Raw genomic sequence first — 19,849 nt, 5'->3', positions numbered from 1 at the left:
TTATAAGCCACTGAACATAATATCCAATACACCCCAACAGGTTTTCCCCATACAGTTAGATGAATCTGGTTATTTTTGTGCATGCCGTGTAGCTACTCACGGGTCGCGTCGGTGCGTGCAAATTCCTACGACGCACAGTCCGCAATGTCGTTTGTTCTCTCACGGTCTTTGGTGTCTTTTGCTCTAGTCCCTCTTCTGTCCCTCAGCCAAAACAAACTTCACTTATCCCCCCCTATTCAAGCTGACCCTCTCTTGTCAGATTTATCAAATATGCCTCCACAACGCAGAACGTCTCCTCTTAACTGAAAAACAAGTCATACAGCACATAATCCACAAAAACGGGTAGTTTTATGTTATCATCCGCCTGCTCCTCAAATCAACTGTTTATGAACAAAGAAGTTTGTAATAATAAAATCAGTAGTCAAACAACGTTCATCAAAGTAAGGCATTTTATTGTCTGCATAATGGAATGTATAGTGATGAAATGTAAACAACACACCCATTGCAAGGCTTTACTTTTACACGAAGATGGACAGCAGAACTACCTTTGTGTCATTCTTTTTCTTATGCTTGTTTTTTTTTTTTTTTACATGGAAATATTTATCCGTGTAAAAAAAAACAAAACAACGATTTGACCATTCATTCATTTTGTTATTATTAATTCTTCTTTTTTTTGTTAGAATGATAATCACTCCTAAAAGAGATACGTGTTGTATTGGTGGTCTTCATCCTGTTAAGTCTGTGCTGAGTTTTTTGTTTCCTTAGTTCAAACTTCCATTTTCATCCCAATGTTTTTATGATCTTTTCCCTTTTTATGTATAAAAATAGAGGTAAAAAAGTTTTTTTTTTTTCAATTAAAAAAAGAAAGAAAAGAAAACTGTCATAAAATGAACTATTGGGATCTACATTATGATTCTTTTTAAGGAAGCCCTTCTCTGGCTCCACTGTCAGCAGAGAGGATGTTTTTGTTTAGGTTAGTAATTATGAGGCACTAGTTTTCAGTGTACTGTCTACTTCTGCCCAGCACTGGATCTCCACACACAGGTCTTCACAAAAAAAATAAAAAGCGGACCATGGTCCTTTCTTTCTTTCTTTTTTTTTTTAAACCATGGTCCCCTGACAAATCTTATGAAGTCTTTCTTCTTGTTTCTTGTGCGTTACGCTCCATGTGAGCCCAGTGTGTTTGTATTTGACCCGTATTTAGTTTTTGTCACAGATAGTGGAAAGAGAGGGGGCAGGGGCACTAGGCAGCTATTCTTTCATCCAAAGTGGTCTTCAGGACATCTCTGGCACTGGAGCAAGACTCTAAGACTCTCCCATTCCTGAAAGACACACATACACACACATCAAGTATCTGTCATAGCACCAGATTTTGAGGGCCTGTCTTTTTCTTGATTGCAGATACTTTTCTTGAGATACACTGCGGCTAGGTCTGAAATGGCATGCTGTGAAGTACATACTGCATACTGGCCTAGTATACACTGTGTACTGCACACTACTCCTCACCATAGTAGTACAGTATAGTATGCAAGTATGAGAACTTTCATGTAGTGTACTGCACAGTCACAGTCGCAGTGTTGGAAATCACTGCGTTGCATCATGGGATGCAGTACCCCGAACCAAGTGAACTCTGGTTGTATACTGCCAATTTTCGTGTGCAGCAAAATTTTAATTTTTCATGTACTGTATACTACTTACTACTTTTACGTCAAGATCAGTATATGAGTAGTGTGTAGCATGCCATTTCAGACACAGCCTGTGTCTGTCTCCAGTACATCATCAAAAAGGAAAAAAACAAAAAAAAAACAGTAGATGAGTGAATGTTTGTAAGTCTACAGAAGGACATGTGTGGGTTTCGTACAATGGGTTGGTCTCTGACTGCATGTGTCAATCACCGTGTCTTTCTGCCTTTCACACGCTGACAAACAAACGCACCCTTACCGAGATACAAAGGCCTCCAGCACACCGGTGAGATCCTGAGGAAAATAGCTCTGCCTGACAGAATGTTCCAGAGCCAGCAAGTGACCAGGAAGCACAGGCACAATGGTATTCTTTTTGTCTTCTCCCTGACCAAGCAATGACAGCCATTAGGGATCATTCAAATACACTGAGTGTTGGGGCAAACTCTAAAGAAACGGAAAACAAACAAACAAAAAACTAGGGCATAACTCATTAATGTAAGACATGGCCTGGGTTAAAGACATTTAATAGTCTACCTTTAACAATCCCAGATTCACCAGTAATGAGGAGACGAAACTGTAGGCATGAAAAATAGATTTGGAAAATGCTTTCTTCAACAGCACGTCTGTGAGACAAGAGGAGAATTTGATGTTAATTACTTAAACACCTTGGAAAAGTTTAAGAGTGAGTTGATTAAAAACAAACAAACAAAAACAAACAAACACCTCGTGTCTGACTTACCAATACTTTCCAGAACCGCTTGTTTCACTGCCGGTTCCTCCTTGTACACCGAAGAGATCTTGAGGAATGTATCTGCGATCTTTTCAGCATCTGTAAAATCAACCTGGCAAGGAGAGGTTTGGATCTTGTAAGGAATTCAGTAAAAAGACAAAGAAGAAATATTTCCAATTATTCTCCGAATCAAAGAGGTAAACGAGTCTGAGCCCGACAAAACATTAAGTGTTGCGTGTCAGAGAGAGAACAAAACGAGCAAAGATTTACTGTTCCTTACCTGCTGCTCAATAATCTTGTCTTTCTCAGCTCCCAAGTTGAGCAGAGTCTCTGGCGTAGGCTTACAGAGGAAAGATTGGAGTTCCCCAGTACAGGTGGACTCCTACAGAGAGAATAACAATCACACTGCGCAGCTAAAATGCCTTTTTATATTGTTAAGCCTCCACATTACATCTCAATATCTGAGATTCAAACAGAACGGTGGACTTTATTAACTGTAACTCCCCTACGAAATGGAATACGAATATACAGTCAGCAAAACAATACTGAGGTTACAAGGTTGATAAAACACTGAGGTGACAAAACTCTTGCTGTAGTTTGAGACTTCACTGAACTCACCTTTCCCATGCTGTCGACATCTCCGTGGCTAAGTGCACTCTGCTCTGCGTCTTCCTGCTTATCCTTATCTTCATCATCTTCCTCTTCTTCATCATCATCATCGTCGTCATCATCTCCATCATCATCATCATCATCTGGTTCCCCTTCATCATCACTGCAGGGTTAAACTGGTCAAGTTAAAGATTTGATTCTGGTGGTTTAAGTGCAAAGAAGCTTGGACCAATGTTTGGTGCATGCAGTGGAGAAGAGCAGTCAAAGCATGTTGTCACAGGACTCTGAACTGAACCCCAGGGCTTGTCTCTTAACTGGTGCTAACACATTGATAAAAGGACAGAGAAATGACCCGGTCAGGTGATACTATAATAGAAAATAGAGATTTATTTATGACACATTTCTTTAATGGCTGCAGTGAAAAAACCATGTTCCTCTTTCCACTCAGAAATTAGAATCACAACATTCTATGGCTCTGAAACAGCATGAAATTTGAACTTCATTTTTACCACATTCAGGCCTGTATGTGTCTGTGTATCCCAACTATGACATTCCAGACAGGTTTCAGTTAGATTCTGTCATAGTTTAATAACACCACAGCCGTTCAACAAACATTATCCAGTGTGCGGTGCAGCCAAAACCTGGAGATGAAGCTTAAGTGATAAACATACCTGAGGGAGCCCAGCAGATCAGCTATATTCATCTTTTCCATGGCCTCTCTGAGAGCCTCACAACCGTCATCTCCCAGGCAATTCCCTGAAAAAACCCACAGTTATCCCCTCAGTAAAAACAGTACAAAAACCCCCCCACAAAACCACACACACAGAAACATCCCTATGTCCAATACAGCGTGCTGTATATGAAATCAACTGCCTATTTACTCCCTGTGTAACAATAACCATTTAGAGAAAAGAGCTGAGAGGCTCACATAGGTCTGTACTGTCTATGGTTCACTGTGTTTAAAATGCCTCAGAGTGAGTGTGTACCATTGAGGTCCAGCTTCTCCAGTTGGGCTTTGTTTTTGACGGCCTGGGCCACCACCAAAGCCGCAGCTTCTGAAATTTCCCCAAATGACAGATTCAGCTCCTAAACATGAGAGATGTGTATTTTATGAATTTAATGCACAGAAACGACATTTCTTGCAAGTGTGTTTAATAACCAAATAATAATAATGACAAAGGCAAACTTGGTGAGCAAGCAAACACGTTCCCATCCCCGACATCATATGTATGGAATGGATAAGCCCGTCAAAAACTGGAACACATTGTGTGTGTGTGTGTGTGTGTGTGTGTGTGTTTGTGTGGGTGTGTAAAAGTAATCACAGGAGGACTGAGCGAATCAGGCTGTCACTGACCTTGAGAACAGGCAGTCCTTCCCTCAGGGCTGCTGCCATGGCGACAGCTCCCTCAGAGCGCACCAGACAGTCCCCAAAATTTACAACCTGGACCTTCTGGAGGTGCCTGAGGGCCTATGGACAGGGCACAGAGGGCCAGACATGCAATAAAAATGAAAACACAGCATTATCAATTCCTGATCCCAAACCTAAAGGAAGATATCCTGAATGCATCGCTATTTTTTATTTATTTATTTATTTTTTTTGCAGTTAGCACAAACAGCATTTCCAATTATTAGTATCAATGATGGTTGAAATGACATTAATTATGGCAGATTGGTTGGGTTTTTCATGGCATTTCCTCACAGAGGTGTGTTACAGTGATGAGTATCCTGTACCTGGGCCATGGCGACTGCTCCTCTCTTGGTGAAGGTGTTGTCGTTGAGGTTGAGGATGCGCAGGTTTGGGTTCCGCTGCATGGCAGAGGCCAGAGCAACAATTCCAGGATGATTGATCCCATTCTGGGGCATGTGTACTTCCTCCAGACTGCCAATCAACTTCAACACAATTGAGGAAGGAGTCAGAAATCAACCCTACTGTTGCCACTCTCACCTACGTTTATCTGGCAACAAAAAAAAGGTGTTGGAATACCTGAAATGCTCGAGCAAGGGCTGCAGCACCGTCGTTCTCTAATCGATTTCGTCCTGCTATGAACACCTTTAACCTCAGGGGGGCACCAGCAGCACTGGACTGTTTATAGCACTCGGTTAATGCTGAAGCCAAGATCTGCGACAAAACAACATTAACAGGTGAGTCACATCTCTTTGAGAGTTCTCTGTGAAGAGCTTAAAAAACTTACAGAATACAAGACTGGGGGGAAAAGAAAGCCTACCGTCACACAAACACAAATTCAACCCTGCTTGGCAATAACTGGGTTAGAAATGACTGTTAGCCCTTGTCTCTCATTGACTGCATCAGGCTGGTAACTTACAACGCCGCCTCCACTGCCCATGCCACAGTTATTCAGCCTGAGTGCCTGCAGGGTGTGGCACGTGGGGCTTCTGAGCAGCGTCTCAATGCCCTGCACTCCATCAGGCCCAAAGGCATTGTCACTCAAGTCCAATTCAGTCAGCCTGGCCCCTGATGTAATCAGCGCATCACCCAGCAACCTCTTCAAAGAAAAAAAGAAAAGCCATTATGATTTTTTTTTTTTGGTCCTTTTTCTTCTTCTTCTTCTTCTTTTTTTTTTTTTTTTTTGAGGGGGGTTTGGGCTCCAAATGTGAAACATTTTGCTCCTGAGAGATTTGCAAACAATTTGTTCCATATATTCAACAAAAGGATGTGAATATGTAAGTTGGTGAGTGCAAATACAAGGCTAAAATGTTGAATTACAAAAAGACAGAGGAAAACAACAAGAACAACAACAACAGCAAATGTATTTGGGTCTCACCAGAGCAGGAGGGATTTCTGAGCGAAGTCGACCCGTAAACATGTCGCTCCAGTTACATCGCTAAGCGTGAAAAAAAAAACGAAGAGAGAGAAGCTTTGAATTTTAGCATCATGTTCAAAGGTGATCCCATGAACCCTGTTAAAAATAAATACTGACAGCTACTCCATATGAAAGCACATACCTGCAGTTCACGTTTGCCTTCCAGAGCCTTTGCAATTGCCCGAGCTGCCTCCACCCCAAGAGTGTTTCCCTCCAGTCTGAGGGCCCGCAGACCCTGGAACTCTTCAAGTTCCCGAACAATCCCTTCCACTGCAGAGGAACATTATCATCTACTCCATTAAACTGTAGTTAAACTGTAGTTAATAGAAATTACAGTATCTACTCTTATCGCTGTGCATGTGTATGCCCATTAAGTCCATTAGCCATCTTAGAGGCAATTAGTGATGGAGACTGAGGTGTTTTTCATCACCGGATTGTGCACTGTCCAGCTTCAGCCCTCGACCCTTGTAACTCAGCTCCTCATCCCCGACATGGGTCTTGGCCAGGGCATCCGTTAACTCCGCAATGTCTTCAGACGCCATCAGATTACTCTTTGTTTTGACTGGGGGAAAAAAAAAAACAAAAAAAACAATGACTGATACTGTCTTCCTTCCAATTGGCGGAATCGATTTTGTTTACCCCAACCAAAAGCAACATTTTTAATAAAATAGCTGCCATAAAACAGTTTTTGGATGAATTTAGTTACTAATACTAATAAATATGTAAGAACGGCCGATCTAGCAAGTAAGAGATATGTAGGGAAAGATGTAAGGTCCTCCCTTACTGAGACGTGTGCCACCTGTGTGTGTAAAGCAACTCATTTATTTTGAACGCAGTAGTACCATGCTTATGATTACTGCTTTGCTTTACGCAGAAACTACGTAGCAGGAAGCATGAACATTCCTTGACACCACTTTCACAGCTATAGGAACATTTCCAGCATGTGGATTCACTCAAGGGGATACTACACTTTCACCGAGCAGCTGTTTGGCTAGACACTAAGGATGGATCTTTGCTAGGTTAACTAGTTATGTTTCACTAAACAGTGGTCACTACTCGTTAGCTAGCTAAGGAAGCTGGTCTACCTGCTCCTCCTCACATTTCCATCCCTTAGGCTACAATGTTCCGAACAAAATGAATAACCAGGTATTACTTGTTAGCAAATCCTTAACAGACGACCGGTAATTACATAATAGTTCTGAATCAGGACCCCACCTAAACGAGTAACGCCACCAAGCAATTTCTGCATGAACAAACTAATTGATTAGCCTTAGTTAGCAAGCTATCCTAGCTGGTAAGCTAGCAACTAAGACAGCACTCTCAAACACAAAAAGTGTACATATTCAGGTGATACTTATATCAATGATAACTAACTTTTACGAACTAGTTTTTTACAAATCAGTCTTCTTTTCACACCGATTTCCTGGTTAGCCTGTAAGCTTAGTTGTCTAGCTACACATGAACTCACATGGCTGCATTGTGTTAATATACCCATTGATAGCTAAGCTAACTCACTGGCTATCTTTTACCGGCAGCTTTACTGCTGATTGAGACCACTGTCATTTGCCTCCTCAAAAGAATACATTGCTATTCACAGATTCCTGGACAAGTGGTAAAATTTCAGTTATCACTGCTAACTTCATAGTCTGTGTGAAAAATGTTTGAGGATGTTGTAAAGTTAGTTTTAAGTAATCGTATTACCCCGTGTTGTGTCAGGACAAGTCTGCCGCGCTCTCTTCAAACTCAAAGTGCAGAGTAAAGGCAAGGCTCAGACAAAATTCTGAATGGCCGGGAAGTACAATGATGCTCTCTCACTCTCAAAAGAATATTCAAAACAGACATAGTGTATTGTAGAGGGTACGAGTTGACATGGACATCGAATTCAGTGTCAGTAAATAATTGTCTTAAAAAATGTCATTTAATGCATGCCACAGACTTCAGTTGACAATCCAGACTGACTCTTCATAGAAATGTAATTCAGTGGTTAAAATAATCCCCTAATGAATGACTTGGCCACTCTCTTTCAAAGATGCATGCTTATAACTAGTGAAAAAAAAAATTTCAAGTCACACCTACAATGGCACTTTTTCCCCCTTTGGTCCCTTGTACTCCTTAAAGGCATTTAATTCTTTATATTTCAGTCTCATATTAACGACTTGCAGTATATATACTTATGTTCTCACAGTTCAGTGTAATAATTTTCGTCATGCTGAACCGCACAAAGAAACCATATCGTGCATTTTCTGTCGACTTCTCAGTGCACACTTAAAAATTTGATGTCAGTGGGTTTGAGTTGGTCCTCATCAGTGAGTAGATCTGACAGGCATGCCTCATGCTGTCTCATGGTACCCCCGCCTTTTTTCTGTGGTGCAGTAAAACGAGACGTCCAGTCTGCTTTGGTGTATCTGAAGCATTAAACTACTACGCCTCTGTTTCGTTCCATTCAATAATTTTTTGAACGAACAGCCGTTGATGGCATGACTTCTACCCAAACTGTTGATATTTTTAAAGAATAAATTCTGTCGCGGGCCTAGATAATAATTCAGTTCGATCTGATGGATGAATGAAACTACTAATTCAGAAAAATCGTCAGTTTCTCCTCAAACTTTGCTGTTGCAATGCCTCCAGTGGCCAACACGTTCTCGGGGATCGGTCACCGAACTCTCTCCCTTTAGGACCCTATAGGAACTATTCACTCCATAAACTTGAGCGCAACTTGGTGTGAAAGACCCAAGAGTGAAAACTCTCACATGCTCCGTCCCGATTCAACAACCTGAGTGGGGCAAGAGGACACCTTGAAACTATGATTCTGGAGGAATAAAGACTAAGCAAAGCGTAACCTGCCGAGTTTACTTTGCAAGGAATATTTATTGCCATAGAACAGACTCGGGAAACGAAACGAATTGTCCTCGGTGGGTTGTTATACGAATGTGCACTAGCTAGCCATAAGCTGGAGACTATTTATGTTTATCACTTGCGATCTTTTGCTGTTTACTCAGTCGATAACTGCATGGTGTATCTGTGCCGTTGAAACTCAATCTTTTGGAAATATGAGTTGCCGCTGGACGAGTTAAGGGGACTAAGTTGCTTACGACGTCTTAGCCAGACGCTAGTTCGTTAGCTTGAAGAATATTAGCAATAGCTTGTTATGCAGGAAATGTCACCATGACATGCCACGTAGAAATGTTAAATATTGTGATATTATGATGCACTAAAATCCACTAATTGCAAGCTAACATTTGTCTTATTTAGAGGCATTATGTCCTTTTTAAAACGAGAAAACTCATCACGACACCACCGTTAGCATTGTGTGTAAACAAATCCTCTAAGTTGACAGTGTAAGCTAGCATAACTAGCACGCTAGCAGGCAGCTTGACTTCGCCCGCGCCGCGTTGCACATTTTTCATGAGTTACCCAGTAGCTCAACTTTTAGACAAGGGATAAACGTAAGTGGATGTCGATCGCCATTAATTCAGCGTCAACTGACAAGGCGAAGCTCATTTATAAGATATGCCTGATTGCTTATCAACCTATGAGGTGGGGATTAAGTCACAATTTTCAAAGACCGACCAGTGCTGTTCAGGTTAGTCTCTGCTTTACTTAAGCGCGGGGATCGACTATAGCTTTAGCAAAGTTGCTTAGCATTGCGTTAGGTTAGGCCTCAAAATGGAAGGAATTTAAAATGTTGGTAAGCAATGTGTATGACAGAACCACTTCCTCATAATTTTTATATTGCACAATGCTGGGAACATGTTTAAAGTATTTGCACTAATATTTCAGCGTCACACTTAACTAATTGCCTTTTTAGATTATTTAAAGTGAAATTGTCCCGTACATCTTGCAGTCCGTTACACTTAAAGTCAGGACTTCATTGCATTTCCATAATACCACAGGTGACTACCCGCGGGTGATTATCAAAGTAGAATGTATTCTTATCCATCTGTGTGCTTATCAACTGTGTCCCTATGGAGTTAGGTATACGCACGTGCACCTATGTACAGTATTGGTTATATTTGCTTGGTTCTGACTCCTTACCTAATGCCACATTCATTAATGGTGAAGTGACAGTAACTGTTACACGCTAAGTGTGTGCACTTTCAAACTTTTTCTAGCCAGTGGTTACAGATAACTTTGCACAGTATTACCAAAGTATTGTCCTATTAACGTTAAATCACGACTAGGAAAATCTGACAATAAAATTACTCCCTTGCGGTATGTTTCTCTAGAAAAATGCAGTCCATATTGATGAGAGCAAGGCATTAAGTGGTTTTGGCTCAGATTCGTATAAGGACTTGTTGGTGAACAGAAGTTCATATTTTGTCACAGTACTTTTTTGTACAAACAAGTCAAATTAGTCATGGAGAGTAATTTAGTCTCTTTTATCATTCACTGATAATAATTTTGTCTCATGTTGCAGCCATGGATCCAGAACGACAGAAGCGCAAAGAGGAAATCCAGAGAGCCTTGGCATTCATCCAGTACGTAAAAGAATACAGAGATTTGGTTTTGAGAAATTTAATCTATATTAATTAAAGCATGTCACTGCAGCTCTGAGAAATAAAATGACTCATCTAGTCTATTTCTCCGTTAACCCGTTGTGCTGTCTTGATCTTTAGGTCGTCTTTACCTTTCCCTGAGCCTGAGGGTTATGAGGTTGGTTAGAATTTTTTTTTTTTTTTTTTTTGTCTATTTCTCTCAATTCAGTCAATGTCAGCTGATCCTTTGTTCTTGTTTGTGGAAACCACTGTTCACAGATAATTAAAAATGTTACGTGTTTCACAGCCTTATTCTGGTTTCTGGTTTCTCAGACGTTTCTGACTCAGTTGGTGTGTAATTTGCTGGACGAAGGAAACACAGTGTTTCGTGAAGGGGAGTGGAGACAGGCAGTAGCAAACTACAATGAGGGAGTGAACGTAGCACGTTACGCCCAATCAGAAGCACTGGTTATTCCAGCAGGGCTGCTGGAGAGCCTCTACGTGAACAGGGCTGCTGCTTACTATAATCTTGTAAGTGATTTTTTTTTTTTTTTGTCCTTTACAAATCCTCCTCTAAACTTCTGTATTTGGATGTTGCATAATTTTGAATTTTGGCGTTGACTCCCATTGCCAATAAACAAATGAAACAATAGTTGAAAGAATCCAGATCGTATACTGCAGCTAAACAAAATCTGAGTTATCGAATATGTTCATTAGATACAAGCAAGCGAGGAAGGGAGCAGCGATGGAAGTTTGTGTCAGCAGTCTGTTGTTTGGATCCCCTTTTTTTCATATTCAGAGCGAATCCTGGTCAGAGAAGCGTTGTTGCTTAATTGTGTCTCTCTGTTCCGTCTGTCCGTGGTGTGTAGGGGGAGTACGAGCGAGGGGTGCAGGACTGCGACAGCGCGCTGTGCGTGTCTGAGGGCAGTCGCAGGGCTCTTTACAGGAAGGCGCTGTGTCTTCGGGACCTGGGCCGGCTCAGAGAAGCCTACGAGTGTGGCACTGGATGCCTCCTCACTGCTCCTCACGTGAGTGTCCGCTGACAGGGCGAAAAAAAAGCAAAACGTAGTCCACCCAGCCTGTATTCAATTTTGGATACAAAGCCTTTCAGTTCGTCCTAATGGTGTGACAGCAGACTGGTGTCAAGGGTTATAAACTGGTATTGAGGATTATAAATGAATGCAATATTGCATTTTTATGTTTTTGTTGCCTAGGGTAGTGATTGCTCTTTCTTGAATCAGATGGTTGATGATTTTCTCACTGTCTTGGCTTTTGTAGGACAGACAGGTGAGCGAACTGGCTCAGGACCTGGCTAACAGACTTGGGTTGAAAAACCGCAAAGCCTACATCAGCCCTCAGGTTAGTTACTCAAGCTCCACTTTCGTTTTTGCTGCTCATAGTACATCTTTTGAAAGATGTGTCTTTTAATGATCACAGTCAATCTTTGGAAGTCCTCACGGCTGTTTGCTGTTGTTTTCTGTAGGTGGAGTCCACAGCGCCGGGGGCAGACAGCAATGGTGAATCTAGTCAATCAGGAGAGGTGAGCATTTACCTTGACTACGCAGCCTAGTTTTGAACTGGACGGCTGTTCCATAGGTGTGCTTCTCAAGAAAATATTTCATTCGTGCGAATCATAATTGTCTTCTCTGATAGCACTGACCTTTTTTTGCTTTTTTCTTTTTATTAGACATCTTCCAATGGATTAGAGTCTTTGCCTGGATTAGAGTCTTTGCCTGAAATCGGATCAGGTATTACTTTTTACATTTTTGTTGTCTTTTTTTTTTTTTTTTTTTTTCCCGAAAACACTAAATCGAAGCGTTATATTTCGTCTTCTTTTTTTTTTTTTTTTATCCAAATACCCTATCAGTGCGCTCCGGTACGGTTGCTGTCTAACGTCCTGTTCTTTCCAGACATGTCAAGCGCTCAGTGTATCCCCGCCCCGTTGGCCACACCCATCCCGGTGAGCGACGACCACGTTCTGCCTCCGCTCAACTCCGTTCCGCAGGAGCTCCCAGAGAGCCCGGGCCAGGGGCCCACGGGTCGGGTCCAGTACTCCGTCCCCGTGTCGGAGCACATGGGAGAGGACATGGACAGCCTTCTGGACTGCCTTCCTAAGGGTGCCGAGGTTAGCGTGGTGAGTGTAACTATGACGACGAGGACGACCCTGCTGGTTACGCCGAGGGTTTCTGTGTGTTCTCTGCAGTTTGTTTTTCAGCTTATATTTGTTTTATCACTTATAATGCAGTTGGTGATTTGGGAGGGCTCCAGGTTTTATCTTAGACAAACAGTGGAGAACACAATCAGCACGCTCCTTGTGTATTGAATGTTTGTCAAAATGTTAAGTGCTTGAGTTGATGCAGAACGCCATGCAAGGTGTTTGTCCATAGCTTTGGGAATTTCTGTAGAATGACATTGTTGAGCCGTCAAAAGTATACATGTGTTATTTGCTTTATTCGTTTTGCTTATGGACATAGTAGTCACTTTTGTGGGTGACTTTTTCTGTCTTATTACCACAGAACCCAGTTCAGGGAGCTATTCCCACTAATCTCCCCAACACGGCTGTGGGTTTACGGCCTCCCTATTCGCCCGGCCTCTCCACCTCTTCACCCCAGCTCACCCCTACCTTCTTCAGCTCCACGGTCAGTTCCCTAAACCCACTGGACTCCTTCCCAGGGCTGGGCCAGAGTGAGACCCAGGCCATGGATGCCCTCAGCCCCTTCAACTCGGAGTCTGGAGCCGGAGACTCGGCAGGCAAAGGCAGCGCCGGGTCTCTGGTCTCAGGAGGGCTGGATTCTCTTTCTGAATACACCCTCCCTGGTTAGTGAGACAGCGCTATGTGTTTTTGTAATTGTTAAAGGTTGTGTTATGGTTTGTTAGTGTGTGTGATCGTTTTTCGATCTGTCACATCTGCCTTCGTGACATCCTGCAGGAGGAAGAGTCTCTCACAGCTTCATCCCTGGATTGCGCAACCACGGCTCCGCCCACACAGTGAGTCCACGCTTCTGAATTATTATTATTTATTTGTTTGTTCGTTTGTTTGTTTGTTTTTTTGTGCTTTTTTTTTAGTTTCTTAGCTCCTAGCAAACCCTCGAAATGGCTCCAGTAGCCCTGTATGTTACTTCGCTTTTTTAAAAAAAAAATTTTATTTTTAAATCAAGCGATTTGACGTTTGTTTTCTCTCCTGTGCGCGTTTCGTCTCTTATCTGCCTCATAAACTTTGGCGCGTTCCAATATCGTTTACGATCTCTGATCTCTGCAGAACGGACCCGCTGGTACCAACCTCTCTCTGTTGTCACGGAATCCTCTGGCCGCGACCCACGAGTTCCGACAGGCCTGTCACGCCTGCTACAGTCGTATCGGTATGTCGTCAGAGACCCGCCATGATTTATAACCAGATCTCAGAATCAGATGGTCCACCTGTTCTTTATCTGCAGTAATTTAATTACTGATTTAAAAAACTAGTCTTTCATGAATATTGAATCGTGTTTATGAGTTTTGACGTTAAACTGAAAAAAAAAAAAAAACCTCCCGGAGGCAACGTGACAAAAAGGGAAAATGGGACTTCTCTTCTCCAGGCCCACGGGTGATGGATTACCAGTACCAGCCTGATGCAGCTCACCGCTGTAAGAGAGACGTGCTGCTCTGTCGTATCAAAGGCTCCGAAGACCCCACCTGGAAGAGGATACGGCCGCGCCCTGCCCGCAACAACTTCCTGGGCGCATTTGTTCTCTGCAAAGGTATAAATGCATATCTGTGTTTGTGTGGGCTGTTCTTCAACAGGCCATATCTGTAGTGTACCTATCATGTATTCTAAATTATTTAGACAGGATATCCACGTATGCTGTAATTGTTTGAGTATGTACCGGTAATTAAAGAACACCAGGTCACGGTTAAGCGTGATATCCCGCTATTTAACTATAGAAACTCCTTAAGGTGTCAGGTAGGATCCTAATATTGGTCTGTGCTGTGGTTGTCTTCTCTCAGAGGTGCAAGAACGCCAGGAATGCCAGTATGGAGAGAACTGCACCTTTGCCTACTGCCAGGAGGAAATCGACGTTTGGACCCAGGAGAGGAAGGGGGCGCTGAGCCGAGAGCTGCTCTTCGACCCGCTGGGTACCAACGAGAGGCGGGCACTGAGTGTGACCCGCCTACTGCAGCTTCATATGGGCATGTTTATGTTCCTCTGTGAGGTAAGTCAACATATTGACAGTGTATACATATAGACACACCCTAAGGTGATCCTTATCAACGTTACCTGAAGGCTGTTCATTGTGTGGCCTGTCTGAAGACAATGTGCTCTGAAGCCTCTGTTTTCCCCCACTTTGTCTCTCTTTTGTAAATCACCTGCAGGAATGTTTTGACAGTAAGCCTCGCATTATAAGCAAGCGCAGCAAAGAGAACTTAGCCGTGTGTTCCAACCTCACTGCTCGACATCCCTTTGACGATAACAAGTGAGTCATGGTCCACGTTTTCCTCCAAACGGACACTTTTCTATTATTGCACCAAAGGCTCTAATTTGATTTCAGTGTTCAAATGTTCCTAAGTGGCTGTTTTTTTTTCCCCTCTGTTCTCTGTTATCTCCACCCTGATGGTTTTTGTGACGTGTAAGGTGCCTGGTGCACGTGGTCCGCTCCGCCAACGTGCGCTATAGTAAGATTCGGCCCCTCCACCCGCTCTGCCAGTTTGACGTGTGTCGTCACGAGGTGAGGTACGGCTGTCAACGTGAAGACAGCTGCTCTTTCGCCCACTCCGTCATTGAACTCAAGTGCTGGGTACTGCAGCAAGATACAGGTACTTCACAAGACCGTCTGAAGTTCCTGGCTCGGGCACACACAAATAGACATGTTCAACGCTGACTGACAGACTGGCACCAAAATGTTCACACATCCCACTACGACCTTCTGTTACATGATCGACTCAGTCTGTTTGTGTGTGTGAGTGGATGAGACCATGTGAAATCATACAGAGATGACTGCATGTATGTCAGACTCACTCAGATACACACAGGCACGCGCACACACACACACACACACACACACACGTGCACAGAACGCAGTCATGCCTTCCAGATCACAGTGTACGCTCAATGTAAAACTGGCTGAGGCGTACACAAGTTGATAATATGCCCGAAGACAACAGAACTTCTTAACAAACTGAACTGGTGTTCTGGCCCCTGGGTCTTGTGTTTAGGTATTACACATGAAGAGATGGTGCAGGAGTCTAAGAGGCACTGGCACAGACTGGAGCAGAATGCACAGAGACAGAAGGTGAAAACCTCAAGGACATTGGAACATACCACTCACATGGGCCCAGTGCCACTGTCTTTAGTCATGTTGTGATCCCGTGGGACTCGCGCTCATTGGACAAAATGCTTGTGTCAAGCCTTTTTGAGCCATTTTAATGGCTTAAATAACTGTGTGCATGAGTATGTGTCTCCATCTCCTTTTCCCCCGTTGTTCTTTCTGTCTTCTCCCAGGCCATGCATGTGCCTCATCAGCCCAGTAACAGCAGTCCCAGCACCCCTGGCGGTGGAGGTGGTGGAGGCGGGGGCGGGGGCAGTAGCGGTGGGGGCGGAGGAGGAGGAGGAGTCAGCAGCATTGGCGGCGACATGAGCGCAGGGTGTGGTCGAGGGCGGGGCCTGAACCTGAAGATGAAATTTGTGTGTGGCCAGTGCTGGAGGGAAGGCCAGGTCAACGAACCAGACAAGGCACTTAAATACTGCACTGCCAAAGCCAAGCACAGGTGAGAGCAGCAGCTCTGGGTCTCTCCACTTAAATCAGCTTTTACTTTACCTGTGTCTCACTGCCCTGTAAGCTAATGGGTAGTAAGAAATAAATGTATAGTGAGCTGTATGAAGCATGGCTCTCATTGTAGCATGTATTTATATGTAATGCATGTATACACACACACACACACACACACACAGGCCTGTAGTTTAGTAATGAGTGCAGCGTCTGTTGGTCATATGTGCATATGAATCATGTTCTCATTCTCTGTTAGTGTCGGTCAGTGGTTGATTTCTTCTCCTTTTCGCTTTGGTTCCTAGTTGGACGAAGGAGCGTCGGGTGCTCTTGGTCAAATCTCTTGAGAAGAAAAAATGGGTGGTGGTTCGGCCGTTGCCTTTCTCCCGCACCTACCCCCAACAGTATGACGTAAGTCACTCTTACCACTAATGGTACGACCCAAGTCACTTCCACCCCCAACAGTATGACATAAGTCACTCTTACCACTAATGGTACGACCCAAGTCACTTCCACCCCCAACAGTATGACATAAATCATTCCTAAATCCAACAGTCCGATAGAAATCACCACCTCTGCCTGACAGTATGATCAAGGTCATCGCCCCACCCCCCAACACACACACACACAGCCCTGACCGTATGCTGTAAGTCACACTTCCTCAGCAATATGATTCAAGTCATCCCCAACCCAGTACAGCATGAGATAAATCACTTCTATTTCATCAGTACATTAAGTTATTCCCACCTCTCCTACAGTAAGTCCTTCTTACCCCCCAAACAGTACGATGTAAGTCACCAGTGTCCATAAACAGTATGATGTAAGTCACCCTTATCCCAAAACAGTCAGACATCAATCACACCCACTTGTAACAGTAAGATGAAACTCCCTCCCACCCCCACTGGTATGATGTTACAGCACAATGTAAGTCACACCCAACCCAACAGAATAATGCAAGTGACATCTGCTGAGGGTTTGTGCTGCTTATCCTGAAATCACCCCTTCACTCTATACATATAGAAAGGAGATTGCGAAATCGCTCTCCATGGTTGAACAATGAGACAGTTCCTTTGTATAGAAATCTTTTTTTTTTTTTTTTCCTGTGACCCTGAAGGAGTGGTAGTGCTCTGTACAGTACTATTAAATTAAACCAGCCTTATATTCATCTTTCAGCAAACACAATAAATGGTTTAATTACCTGTTACTCAACATTGCTGAGAGTGGATTACTGAGACTTGACATTCATTAACACACTCTCTCTCTCTCTCTCTTTGTGTGTGTGTGTGTGTGTGTGTCCAGATGTGTGTTCATGTCATGAAGCAGAAGAAGTGCCATTACATTGGGAACTGCTCTTTTGCTCACAGTTTAGAAGAGAGGGATGTGTGGACCTACATGAAGAACAACAGTTGTGAGTTTCTCGTTGTCCTTGGCCGTCTCTCTCTACTGGCCAATATTCCTCTAGTGTCTTTCACGCTGTTTTGGATGTGTTCTGTTGAACATATCCTGTATTACTCTGAGAGGAATTTGCTTGTGTGCCTTTTACTTGTATGTTCTAAGCTAGTAGTTTCTGTATACAAATGCAATTTTTTTCTCTCTCTTTGTACTCACAGTAAGAGACATGCAGCAGATGTATGACATGTGGTTGGCGTTGACCAATCAGAACCGTCGCTCAGATGGTACACTGATGACTCCGCCTCCTGAGGAAAAGCAAATTACCATGCCAACTGACTATGCAGAGTCAATGGTAGGCAGCTGAAAAATGGTGTACGTTCATACATGGGTAAAAGAGTGACTGTACTTTACTGAACAAGTGTGTGATTGGTGTTTTGTGTTTGATTGACAGGGTGGACGGCGAATGTCTGGAGAAGGGGATTTGTGACCGTTGCTAACGTGCGGAGTTGCTGGCCAAATTAGTGGTGGAGATGAGACTTTGAGGCAAGAAGAACCAGCTACGCCCACAAACAGTTTGTATGCCCCCCCCCCCTCCCCTCCCCTCCCTCCGAACTCCCTCAGCGCAAACGCGCGGAGCACTGCGTACTCCTTCAGAGCAGCGTCGGACAGCCTGACTGTAAGACTAGCAGAGTGACTGATGCCGTCACACATAACATACACACGTACAAACAAACAGGCCTACACACACACATATGCATTTTCTCTCATTCATACATACACATTCTTCACTTGTGTGTCACTCTAACACATGAGAGTGTACCCGTATGTGAAAATGCCGTTAATCTGACATCTCATTTTTGGTCAAGTGGCAGGTGACTTTTTGACCCCTATCCCCACCCCAACTCTCCCCCTGTGCTCCTGTCTCTCACCCTGTGGAGAAGGTGTGCTGTGTGGTGGGCTTTTCGTTGGGGTCCAGACATTGCCATCGCGAAGAAAAAAAAAATGAGATTTTTGATTAAGTTTGAGAGAGAGAGGGGTCTTATTTTGCCTTTCTGCAGTCAGGAGCGTCTTCAGATAAATGGCTAGTTTTTTTTTTTTTCTTTTTTCTTTTTTTTTTGAAGGAATTACAAGTCCGTTGTCCCCGCTCCCCAAATTTTCTTATACAAGTAGTGCTTTATTGAATATGCCTGCCATATTGGCAGAGGAGTGTGAATGTATAGCCAGCCAGGCCACTTTTTGAAAGGTAAAAAAAAAAAAAGAAAAAGAAAATTGTTAGAGATGGCAGAATGTATTTGGCACACCAAGTAAAAAAACAAACAAACAAACAAACTTAAATATTTGGGACCCCGCCCCTAGCCTCCAAACCCCCCCCCCCACAAAAAACATTGCCTTGTATCAGTAGGAATTGGTACGTCAATATATTGTGCAATACCATCCGAAAAATTCTGTCTGCACAGACACACACACAAAGACAGAGACATGCACACACATGTTTAATGTCCTTTTTTTTTTTTTTTTTTTGCTCTGAATGAGGAGGCAGAGCAGGTTATTGTCATGAGAAAGATGGAAGGCACTGGTCCTGTCCTGGCACTGGATGGAGGGCTGTTTGCACACACCCACACACACACACACAAACACACACACACACACACACACACAAAAAACCGACTGCAGCCTTTTTTGTTTGTCTGTCTGCTGCAGCAGCAGGTCTAGCATGTTCTGACCAGTCTGATTTACCGATGCTCTGACACAAGCACAGCTGTGAATTTCGTTTTTTGTTTTTGTTTGTTTTTGTTTTTCTTTTGTTTTAACAGTCAAAACTGCTTTAAGTGATACTGTTTAAATGAGGGTTATGGGGGTTGGAATATGTAGCAGTGTATTTTCATTCATTCTGAACCCTTTGTGTGTATGTCTGTGTGTTTTTTTTTTTTGGTTTTGTTTTTTTGGGGGGTTTTTTGGCTTCTGTATCCATTTACGGAGCCAACAAATACTTCATTTACAAGCTCAAAACCACGATAACTTTCCAACTCTTTCAAGCTGAACTAGATCGCCCATGACAGTCTATCGTTGACGTTTTCAGATTTTGGATGGGGAAACCTGAAAATAGAGGATTTAAGCACTGTTTGATGTGCCTATTGTATAGTGATACTCGATTCCAAAATATATTATCGGTGCATACATACGTACATGCATACATACATACATACATACATTGCTAGTTGTAGTGAGCCTTGTCCTGCATTGGACATGATCCGTAAGAGTTATGTCTATATTCATACACAGCGTTCATACACACACGCGCACACACACACATACACATATACATATTTACAATATTGGTATATTACTAATGATAATTGATAACTTAGCAGGTAAGCTTAATTAAATATAACCTGAC

The 19,849-nt window shown here is 43.1% G+C and overlaps 2 protein-coding genes across 2 annotated transcripts; one reads left to right on the top strand and one right to left on the bottom strand.

Moving 5' to 3' along the window:
• Positions 1–1,206: 1,206 nt before the first annotated feature.
• rangap1b (Ran GTPase activating protein 1b) lies at positions 1,207–7,565 on the bottom strand. Its single transcript, XM_030775480.1, has 16 exons — positions 7,545–7,565; positions 6,274–6,405; positions 5,986–6,113; positions 5,805–5,864; positions 5,346–5,525; positions 5,006–5,140; positions 4,753–4,911; positions 4,376–4,489; positions 4,008–4,107; positions 3,693–3,777; positions 3,022–3,184; positions 2,693–2,791; positions 2,422–2,524; positions 2,217–2,305; positions 1,942–2,066; positions 1,207–1,322 (listed from the first exon to the last, which is right to left on the bottom strand). The coding sequence occupies exons 2-16, from the start codon at positions 6,383–6,385 to the stop codon at positions 1,244–1,246; spliced, it is 1,731 nt and encodes a 576-aa protein (XP_030631340.1). The 5' UTR covers positions 6,386–6,405; positions 7,545–7,565; the 3' UTR covers positions 1,207–1,243.
• A 1,009-nt stretch (positions 7,566–8,574) lies between these two features.
• zc3h7bb (zinc finger CCCH-type containing 7Bb) lies at positions 8,575–18,799 on the top strand. The gene is made up of 22 exons (XM_030773900.1): positions 8,575–8,755; positions 10,261–10,321; positions 10,460–10,496; positions 10,652–10,849; positions 11,188–11,346; positions 11,597–11,677; positions 11,802–11,858; positions 12,006–12,066; positions 12,229–12,452; positions 12,835–13,135; positions 13,248–13,306; positions 13,578–13,677; positions 13,894–14,055; positions 14,303–14,508; positions 14,669–14,769; positions 14,928–15,109; positions 15,509–15,585; positions 15,795–16,060; positions 16,365–16,470; positions 17,359–17,467; positions 17,670–17,803; positions 17,903–18,799. The coding sequence occupies exons 2-22, from the start codon at positions 10,263–10,265 to the stop codon at positions 17,936–17,938; spliced, it is 2,715 nt and encodes a 904-aa protein (XP_030629760.1). The 5' UTR covers positions 8,575–8,755; positions 10,261–10,262; the 3' UTR covers positions 17,939–18,799.
• Positions 18,800–19,849: the final 1,050 nt, after the last annotated feature.

This window comes from Chanos chanos, chromosome 5, assembly GCF_902362185.1.
Source record: "Chanos chanos chromosome 5, fChaCha1.1, whole genome shotgun sequence".
Classification (NCBI taxonomy): domain Eukaryota; kingdom Metazoa; phylum Chordata; class Actinopteri; order Gonorynchiformes; family Chanidae; genus Chanos; species Chanos chanos.
This window is presented reverse-complemented; position numbering and strand designations above follow the sequence as displayed.